Genomic DNA, 11,179 nt, shown 5'->3' with positions numbered 1-11,179 from the left:
GGCCGACTGTGGGTTGCATGGTTGCTGAGTTGCAGAGTGACGGAGAGTGCCGTCTGGTGTTTTGTAAGCATAGATTGGGATATCGAGAGGTGCTGAGGTGACTGATTGTAAATAATGCTGATGTAACAAAACTTGTAAGCGTACAAGCCATTTCCGTTGCGACATAATGTTTACGTAATGTAGTAGTATCGTATGGCTTTCTTACACCTCCAACTTTGTATTTGCTAGCCAGTCTATGAATATCGTAATAATATCGTTTGAAAGAGTATAACAGCCTCTCTGATTGGAGAAAAAGGTGGAGGAGGAGAAAAATTATTGGCGCAGGGAGGTAAAGTCACGCCCTTAAGGAGTGGCACTTGTTTGAGAAGTAAAAGGATATTGGATGAATGAAATAGTGACGTCAGAACGAAGGTGGCTTGACGTATTGTAGAGGGATCCCAAAGGGGACTCTCTGGGTGTAGCTCACAAAACCAAGTAGTAGAATGAAGAAAGAAAATCAACTTCATTTTAATTCACCCCTCAAGCTTTGAGTGAAAGACTAGGCATGGGGCCTAAAGAACAATTTTACTATACAGAAGAATAAGACCTAATCTAGAGATTACTGCAACCGGCAGTAACAGTGGTGGACAGCGAGGGACGAACCGAAGAGACTAGGAAGAGACTGGAGATAGTGCACACCACAACCACGGAGGAACCCCGACCCAACCACAACCACAACCAAGCGTAGGTCTTCAAGGCGATCGATTACGGAGCAACTACAATCCAACCGCAACCGGCAGTAACAAATTTGATTTTAAGCAGTAGTATTTTCCTTTATTTGAATTGCTCAAAACCCATGTACATATATTTCATATTTAAAATTATTATATTTTATCTTCATTGATCATTATGTAAGAGGTTGGCAGATAAAGGTAGAAAAGAAGGTAGATAGAGGGATAGGTGGCTAAAATTTCATTTTTACGAATTAGATCATTGGTAAACACAAGCAGCGAAGGAGTTGCATAATCTTGCTCACCGTCTTAAAGTTTATAAACAACCGCTAGGGTACAGATGTTAATGCTGATGTGACAATATGTATACTAAGCCACTCCGCTTCGATGTTGAGATTGCTTGTGTAAGCAGTATTACTTAAAACGTTGGAACAGTCTTTCTGATAGAGAAGGGTGGAGGAGGAAAAATATATTATTAGTACACGGGAGAAAAGTCACGCCCTTGGGGGAGGCACTTATTTGTAACAATCAAGATTATTGGATGAATTAAGTAGTGATGTCGGAACAGAGGTGGCTTAGTGCGTGGATTTGGGATCCCAAGCGGGATTCCTCTGGTGTAGATAAGACTATAACGTTGTAGAGAATTAGCAAAGAAAAGAAGAAAAACTATACGTCCGTTTAATCAATCCCATCAAGAAACATTACTTACTTTCTAAAGCAAGAATTGGTCAAAGGAAAGTGAATGAAGAAATATAGTATCGTAGAAGAGAACAGTTAAACTGAAGTAAACCAGTAATAACGGAGAGACGGGAACTGAAAGTTATGGGGTCGACAGTGGTGGCAGCGGTGGGATGAACCGAATGAATAAAACACGCTCCGAAGAAACTACAAGACTACGACTATAAGTGTACGGGTACACCAACCACGACCGCAACCACAACCACGCGTATGCTGACTCCAAGGGACGACAAGACGAGGAACGAGGGTTCTACAACACTACCAGCAACTACTACGAGTGAAGGAGGTACAACGAGCTAGGAGGAACGAGAGGATGAGCCACTACAAACAGCAGTGAACAAGGACTGACGAAGGACGACGAGGTTGACGCACGAGGAAGCAGTCAATTCAAATCGACTTTAAAAACACTGAAGGTATGACCACAAACACTAATGTATTAAGACACGAGGTTTATACCTCGAATGTCAATATTCCCAAATTCACAGGTAATGAAAACCCCTTGGGAGTTAACAGGTTTCTTAGCTTGGTTGATACATTAATTGTAAGCAAAAATATAACAAATGAAAAAATAGACATTTAAAAAAGAATGTAGATCCTGAGAAGGGTAGAACTAGGCTTATAATATATTTCAAGCAAATGGAAGATATCAACCAACATGAAACTAATAAAAAAACATTCATTAAACATTTTATGTCAGAGTGTGATCAGGTCCTTGGTTAAAATGATTAAGAAAGTAAAACAAGTGAATCAGACTGTGTTGGTGTGGTGTAGAATTGTATTTTGTTGTTTTGTTATTTATTGTATTATTTATATTATGTTGTTATGTATTTATATTCGGTATAAGATTTGGTTGTGTTGTATATCGCAGATGCGATGCGCGCCTTTGTTTTGGCGCGAATTGGAGCATGGCGTCAGTATTGAAGAAGGCCTTGCTGAGGGTGCACGCATTTGTGATTGTGTGATTTTGTGTGTATCTAAATATAAAATTTAACTCTTACTTCGCGCACTCATTAGCCACCCAATACAAGACACAGATTACTTAGCAGGATTAGACAGATGATCAAAGGACATGAATTCCATTTTAAAAGATTCAGATTGGATAGAAAGATCTAGTGACAAAATGAAAGTTTCTCAGGTAATTAAGTTAATCACATTTGGATTGTTAACAAACAGCTCAGATGAATTAACGCCAGAAAACCTGTATAGGGATCTAAAGACAACTATGAATTTACGGGAGACAGATTATCTTCTTCAAGGGTATAGTAAATCAAAATAAATTACTCCATATGTAATGACAGTGGGTCAACAGAAACTAGGAACTCTAGACGTGATTATAGAAATAGAGAATCTGATCATAGAGCTAGAAATACTTCAAGGGATGTTGCAATAGAATGTTATAATTGTAATACTTGGGGACATAAAGCACAAATCTTTTATTATGGAACTATTTGTAAAAATTGCAAATATGAGGGTTATGATGAATGTCATTGTAGAAACCCACCTTTCTGCATATATCTTCAAAGGATAGGACATAGAACACATGGATGTAGAAAATTCGTATACACTCCAAAACAAGAGCAAAACCACCAGGCACAGAATAAAACAATACTACAGAACTCCCGATAGATATACACCTAGTCAGTATTGTTTTATGGATAAGAGTGATAGAAGGGTGAAAGAAAACTTCAACATCAAAGATAGTTGTAAACTGACTATAACAATTAGAAGGACTTCTATAGGACCTCTCATTGCTTGTAGAGTGTTCAGTAAACCCATTCAAATTTTATTGATATAGGATCTGTAGTTAATGTTATGACTAGTAGAGTTTTAAACCAATTGAAACCAGGAGTGAAAATCTTGGAACCAGTACATTAATTATTGCAAGGAGTAACTGGAAATCAGTTTAAAATATTAGGTAAGGTTGAATTAGAAGTCATCTTATATAAAAATAAACATTTGCACATTCCAGTGATAGTTGTAGATGAATCTATTTTTCCAGGAGGTTTACTTATAGGATTTGCAACTATGAGTAAGGAGAACATGGTCATATATCCTGCTGACTTAGGGATTTTGGTGAAATCACAGTTAATTCCATTTTTAAATCAAACAGACTTAAAGCCAGTAGTAGGAATCAAAGAATCCCTAGATATAGATAGGAAAGATAACATTTATATTTTAGATAACAAGACCGAGCAGCCCAGACCAACAGAAAGTAAAGTCACATATAGTGATCCCAGCTCAGATGTTCAAGAAATCCTAGAAATTACTAATTCATGAACTACAAATGAAGCCTTGCAAATTGTAGATAGTGGCGTAATAAAGTCGACATTATTACACTCCTGAAGAAATAACAGGGTAGAAATGCATTTGAAGGAAGTCACTTTAGACTCTGAAAATTGAACCATCCCACAATCAATTAGATTAAAAGGTTTGAAGTTGGACTCAATAAAGACTAAAGAAGTTGGAAGTTGGACTCAATAAAGAATAAAGACATAGTCTTAAGAAAAGGTACACAAATAGTATGTTTTTAAATGTGTACAAAACCTATTAATATTTTAAATGAGAGTACTGAGGAGGTGGAATTACCAATTTCATCAATCTGTTCAGTTGAGGGAGAAATATAGTTAGGAAAGAAATACAAGAATCATCTAGAATCTACTAGTTGCCCTGAGTTGGATGAAAGCTTAGTTGTTTTGCTCGTAAAACACAATAAAGCAATTGCTTTGCCGGGGGACGCCTTAGAAAAAAAAAAGTTTTAAAGCACCAGATCAAATTAAAACCAGGGACTCAACCTACAGAGTACCACATTCTAATCTAACTCTTGTTAATAAACTGATAACTGAAATGTTATCTCAGCTTTTATTGATCATAGTGAGTGAATAAACTGATCACTGATATGTTATCTCCGATTTTATTGATCATAGTGAGTGGAACTTTCCTTTAATTCTGGTGACAAAATCAGATGGTACTATGCCACCAAATATTGATTATAATGAATTGAATAAGCGTACCATACGTGACCGATTACCATTACCAGTGACAGGGGATATTCTTAGAAGTTTGGGAACTGAGAATAGAGTATTTTAGCATTATAGATATCAAATCTGCTTTTTGGCAAATAGAGTTACATGAAGACTTAAGAAAACTCATACAATTTTCTACCCCAACGAAACACTATGAGTTCAAACGAATTCCATTTGGGTTATGTAATAGTCCATTGACTTACATGAGATTAATGAATACAGTTCTAGATGGGTTGCTTGGAAACACTGCCAGTGTGTTTCGATATGATATTTTAATAGTTTCCCAAAGGCGACTGGGCATTCTAAGAAATCAGATTTGATATTTCCAAGACTAGTTGAAGCAGGATTGAAAGTGAAACTGAAAAAATATAGGTTTTTGCAGAAAAATGCTATTTATTTAGGACATAAGATAGACAGACATGAACTTAGTACATTAAATTCAAATGTTGAAGCAGTAAAAAAAAAATCAGTTCCAAACAATGTAGAAAAAGTTAGAAGTTTCTTGGGATTGACAGGATATTATAGGAAATATTTCCAAGGATATGCAGCCATTGCTGATCCATTAAGTTCTTTGTTGAGGAAGGACTCAAAGTTCATTTGGTGACCTGCACAACAGCAAGCTTTTGACAGTTGAAAGATAAGCTTACGAGTTCTCCAGTTTTAATATTTCCAGACTATGATAAAGAGTTCATTCTTTGTACTGATGCATCTGACATAGGATTATGAGGCATACTAGTGCAAGAGAGAAATGGAACTTTGAAATCAATAGCTTTCATATCTAGGCTTTGTAATAGTGCAGAGAGAAAATACTCTATAACAATAAGAGAAACTTAAGCAATGATATATTCATTAGAAAATTTTAGAGAAATGATAATCAGGGTGTGGACTGATCACACAGCCATTCAGAACTTATTTAAACATAAGAATTTTAGCGGCAGACTAGCAAGATGGTTTGCAATATTTCAGTGCTATGAGGTTAGGTTTGAATATATTCCATGTAGAATATTGCAACAGATGCACTTTCTAGAAACATTAGCCAACCAACGTCAGGGTTGACCAATTTTGTTTGTAGTATAGATGAGTTAGTAACCATAGATGAGGAAATGTTAATAAAAGAACACAGGGATGATAAGAGATGCGATTCATTATACCAGTATTTGATGAACCCAAGATGAAATTCTCCAAAATATAGAGGAATTTCATTTGACTAATGGACTTTTGTATAGAACAACAGTTGTAAGTGGGAAAGATATTTCCAGAGGCCCAGTAAATTAGTTGGTAATACCACAAACTCTTGTGAAATAAGTATTGAAATTACTTCATGATAGTGATTGTAATTCATATCCAGTTAAGGGAGTTGGGAGATAGGGTTGATGAAAGAATATTAGGATGGTTTGGACACAGAAAGAATGAGTGAAGAAAGACTAGTAAAGGAAGTATGGAAGGCAGATGTGGAGGGAGTGAACATGAGGGGACATCCTAGGATGAGATGGATGGATGGGGTGAAGGGGGCTTATGGGGAAGAGGGGAATGTCTGTTGAGGAAGGACGGGAGAGGACAAAAGACAGGGGTGAATGGAGAATGGTTGTATATGGAAGATGTTGTGATGCATGAGGTGGAATGGCCGGGGGGTGGTGAGGTAGTGTGTGTGAGCAAAATTTTGACGCAGCCCGAAGGGATTTCTCCCCGTCCTCTCCTTTATATGGGGGGACGGAGAGGGGGGGGGGTCGCCGATTTAATGAAGCGGCCTTGCTGTGGATGTGGTGTGTCTTGCGACACTGCTTCTGACCCAGGGCAGTGGACAGGGTGCAGGGATGACCCGTCATCTAGGAGGTGCTAAGATGGGAGGGAGGGTGGAGGGGTGTGGAGTGTTTTCAGGGATGGAATGGGTGGGAGTGATTTTATGCCTTTTCCTTTTTTCCTACCTCCCTGGTAAGGGGGAAAAGCCTTGGTATATTTATATATGTATGTACAACTTAAATACTTTTTTGCCAGGTATGAAGAAAGATATATATGATTATATAGAATTTTTTTTTAAATGTGCTAAGGTGAAAGGAAATACATCAAAACCTGCTCCTATGTTATCATATCCCATTCCGCAGAAACATTGGGAAAGTGTTCACATAGATACATTGGAGTTACCTATGTCTGAGAATGAATATAAATATGAATTTGTTGCCATTGGTTATTTTTCAAGATTTTGTATTTAAAAAACATTCCAAATAAGAAAATTGAAACAATTGCTTCAATAATCTATGATCAGATAATCTGTAATTTCACTACACCTAAGACCTTAGTTTTAGATAATAGAACTGAATTTAATAACAAAATCTTGGATTAATTATGTAGATTATTCAATTTCCAGAAGATCAATATTTTAGTGAATCGTTCTCAGAATAATGGAGCTGTAGAGATGTTAAATAAGAAAAATATTACATGTCTTAGAGGTATGATAATTTCTCATAGTATAACTTTTGATATACTTGATTCCTTGTGTTAAATGTACTCTGAAAAATCAAATTAACATAGCAACACCATACATCAAAGAGTTAGAGAACATATGCAAGAGTATACACAGGAGATAAAAAAAACAATAACAACACAAAATAACACATAAAATAGAATTAAGAATAGGAGATTTAGTCATGGTCAAACTACATTTACCCTATAATAAACTTTGACCGAGGTACTCAGGTCCATATAGGGTAATTGATTTTGCAGGTGGAAATAAATACAAGATATTAAACTTAGAAATTAGGGAAATATCAATTGATATGAAGATGATATGAAGAAGGTTAGGATAGAATTAGATGATAAAGATACTTGTGACACTCAGTGTATTAGTTTTAAAGAAACATGAAATCCATAAGAGTATAGGAAATGTGTTTTGTTAAGATTACATGAGTACTTACACACAACGTGGTTTTGTTTTAATTTGTATCTAGTGGCAGTCATATAATTTTCATAAAAAGAGATAAAGTTCTAGGATTGCGGTAATAAATAATTAGATTCAGTTTATCCTCTTGTTTTTTGGGCTTACAATTCATGTATATTATGTCTTTCAGTACCTTTTCATCTGTTTTATAAGCAGGGACATTGAAAATGCATGTTTAATTTATTCACCTTATTATCTATCTTGATATTGGTGCTATTGGCTTTTTCCATATTAATTTTTATCTCTGTCAAAGTCTGTCATTGTGAATCTATTGTTAGTTAAAATTTGTTTTACTCTATTTAGTTCTTGGTGGAGAAGGAGCCAATTGGAAGAAATTTTAAAGGCTCTTGTGACATAAGCCCGTATCACGGTAATTTCAAATTTGGAAGGGCATTCACTCGAGACATTCAGACATCTTCCTGAGTTGCTTGGTTTTCTATAGACACTAGTGATGAATGCACCACACATTTAAAAAAGGGATTTTGTTATCAATGCTCCTCTCTACAGTGAAACTAAAGCATGAGTTTTCTTCCATTTTGTTTTTAAGGCATTCTTGTTCCTCCTCTCCTTCAATATCTACGAAAATTTCGTCAATATAAAAAGGTACATATAGTGTTTCTGGCTTAATGTATTAAGGACGTGGTTCTCAAGATAGCACATGTAGGCCTTAGCAAATAATACGCCTAAGGGACTACGCCATCTGTTTGGAAATAAATATTGCCTAAAGGGCATCTAAAGAGAACTTCTTTGGTAAATGTCCGTAGCATATATTCTAGAGTGAGGCGTGGTATCTTGGGAGGAGGCAAACTATCGTGATTGAAGACATTCTGTAAAATAATCTTAATAGTGTCTTCTACGGGAACGTTTGTAAATAAACTTTCTACGTAAAGGGAGGCTAGGATTCCTTGAGGATTACTGTTTCTAAGGAGATCTACAAATTCATCTGTGGAGCGGAGAGCATGGATAGTGGGAATATATGGAGTGATTAGGCCATTTAGTTGTTTAGCTACTTGGTATGTGAGCGTGGGAATTTGAGAAATAATGGGTCTCAATTTGTGTTCAGGTTTATGGGTTTTCACATTACCATAGAAATACCCAGGTTCATAATGACCTTGCAGAGGAGAAAATTTAAGACTATCCCTGGAAGCATTTGCATTCTCGATTGATTTAGTAAATTTCTTCTGGATTTCTTCTATACGGTTCTTTTTCACACGTAAAAACTTTGATGGGTCCTGTAACAAACTAACAACTTTATCAATGTATTCCGAGCGGTTAAGAATATCAAAAAGGTCTGATTTTTCCGCCCTACGTATAACAATATCATTATTCTCACGGAGTTGTTTAACTGCCTTGCGCAACTCGGCGGTGAGTAAGGAACTGCGACCATCAGCTCTATGTTTGGTGCTTTCAGCTTGTAAGAGTTCTTTTACGCCAGGGTTTATATCAATCTTACATTTCTTGTGGAGTTCACACAGATTCCTGTATAAGAGTTCCAGTTCAGCTGTTTTCTTTGTTTTCTTTAAATGGGGCATATAGTTACATTTTAATCCTAAGTTAAGGAATTCTTTCTGGAGGTCAGAAAGCGGATAGTTCGGAAGGTTGAGGAACCCGTCCGTGCTCTTAGGAATTAGCATCTTACCTTTGTATAGGCGGCTCAGTTTCTTCTGAACACGTGATTCTGTAGCATTGGCGTGCATGGAGAGGCTATGATGTAAGGCCCTCTCGATTTCGTCACATAAGTGAGAGGCGAAGTTACAATTGTGGAAAAGTTCCATAAATTTACCCAATTCTTTGTTTAGGCTCCTAAGTAGCTGTGGCCTCGTTTACAATTCACCGCCACTCCATTCTATCCATGAATATTTGATTCCGTGACACTTCATCTAAGTTTGTTCCTCTCCTATTCAAAGCCTTATCCACTTCCTCGATTCATCTTCTGCTTGTTCTCCCTACTGGTCTTGTTCCTCCTGGTATGTGATTTAAAATTCTCTTTGAATATTTTTCTTCATCCATGCACTGTATATGCCCATACCATTTCAATTCATTACATATATATATATACCAAAGGCCTTCTTCCCCCTTACACGGAAGGTAGCCAAAAAGCAAGGGCATAGAAACCACTCCCACTCAATTTGTTACGTTTGATCAATTCTAAAATTGATGTTATTCCAAACTCACGCCTTATATCATTATTTCTCAGTCATTCCCTTCTAGTTACTCATCTGATTAATCTCAGAATCCTCATCTCAGCAGCCTGTATTTTTTATTTTGTCCTGTAAATCATTGACCAGGCTTCAGATACACACAATAATATTGGCCTTAAAATGGTTGTGTATACGATCAATTTACATTTTCTTAGTATGACTCTGTCTCTAAGCAATGGATACAATAAGTGGACATTTGTATTATATTTACTGATTCTATTATTCAAATAATTTTACAAGTTTTCCTTGTCAAACATTACTCTGAGATAACTAAAATTATTTACATGCTTTAATTCTGTATCTCCATCTGTGATATGGATCTGTTTGTTTCTTCTTCCTATGTACATGACTTCAGTTTTATTTCTATTTATTTTCATGCCTCTCTCGTTCAAGATGTTATTCCATCTCATCATTGCATCCTGTAGCTGTTCATCGGTACCAATCACTACTGCTACGTCGTCCGCATAAGGTAGCGTGATTTCATTGTCTCCATATTCTACACATATATCTTTCATGCATCTGTTCATGTAAATGATGAACAGCAATGGAGATATAACTCCACCCTGCCTTACACCAGTCCTCACCTAAAATCAATTACTATCTACTTCTTTACACTTCACCTTGATTTTCGTCCCCTCGAGGATAGTTTTGACAGTTTTAATAATTTTTGGTGGTATATTATGTTCTTCGTGTTGCAGTGCCTTCCATAACCTTTGACATGGAACTCTTTCAAAAGCCTTTTCCAAGTCAATAAATACAGCTCCTTTTGAGTAATACTTTCATGGTAAACACAAGATCAGTTGTGCATTTCCCAGCACTCTTTCGTAAATTTCTCCTGCACGTGATAGCAATGAAATTCCTCTGGAGTTTTTACATTTTGATCTATCATGTTTCTTAAAGATTGGACAGACTACTGCTTTACCCAGTCATCCGATATTTTTCCCTGGTTCTATGCTGTGTTAAATACACGTGTCAACCATTCCACACTAATTCTTCAAGGGTCTTGAATATCTCAACTGGCAATCCATCCTCGCCTACTGCTTTCTCATTTTTCTGATTGCCATCAACATTTCTTCATTTGTTATATCTTCTGTATTTCCTCCTGTTTCACCATCATGATCATCATCATTCATCTCAGCGTTGTTTACTACTGCCATGTAATCATTACCACCCTCTTTCACATTCAGTAACCTCTCAAAGTACTGTCCCCATCTCTGACTAATTTCTTCTGCTTCATTTAATAGCTTTATCCCATCCTCATTTTCATAGAATAATTGAGTTATCTTCTTTTCTATAGTTTTTGGCCATACCATATAATAATTATTTAGTTTCAGCGAAGTTTTCTTCCAGCTGTTCTCCGATTAGTTTCCATGATGGAACTTTTTTCTTTTCTTTTAAGGTCTTCTGTCTCGTATCTAGCTACTATATATGATTGTCTACCTTCTAGTCGCCTTGTTTTCATACATTTATATATACATATATATATATATATATATATATATATATATATATATATATATATATATATATATATATATATATATTGATAAGTATTTTAGACAAATTATTTGG

General features: G+C 36.1%; 1 protein-coding gene across 1 annotated transcript; it reads right to left on the bottom strand.

The window, feature by feature from the left end:
* Positions 1-8,089: 8,089 nt before the first annotated feature.
* LOC143018124 (uncharacterized) lies at positions 8,090-9,181 on the bottom strand. Its single transcript, XM_076173249.1, has one exon. It carries the CDS (start codon positions 9,179-9,181, stop codon positions 8,090-8,092), a length of 1,092 nt encoding a protein of 363 aa, XP_076029364.1.
* Positions 9,182-11,179: the final 1,998 nt, after the last annotated feature.

This window comes from Oratosquilla oratoria, chromosome 34, assembly GCF_046742065.1.
Source record: "Oratosquilla oratoria isolate Oo_2021 chromosome 34, ASM4674206v1, whole genome shotgun sequence".
In the NCBI taxonomy this organism is placed as follows: domain Eukaryota; kingdom Metazoa; phylum Arthropoda; class Malacostraca; order Stomatopoda; family Squillidae; genus Oratosquilla; species Oratosquilla oratoria.
This window is presented reverse-complemented; position numbering and strand designations above follow the sequence as displayed.

Excerpts from the sequence above, each read along its gene's own strand:
- LOC143018124 (XM_076173249.1), bottom strand. The coding sequence starts at position 9,181 with ATGGAACTTTTCCACAATTGTAACTTCGCCTCTCACTTATGTGACGAA.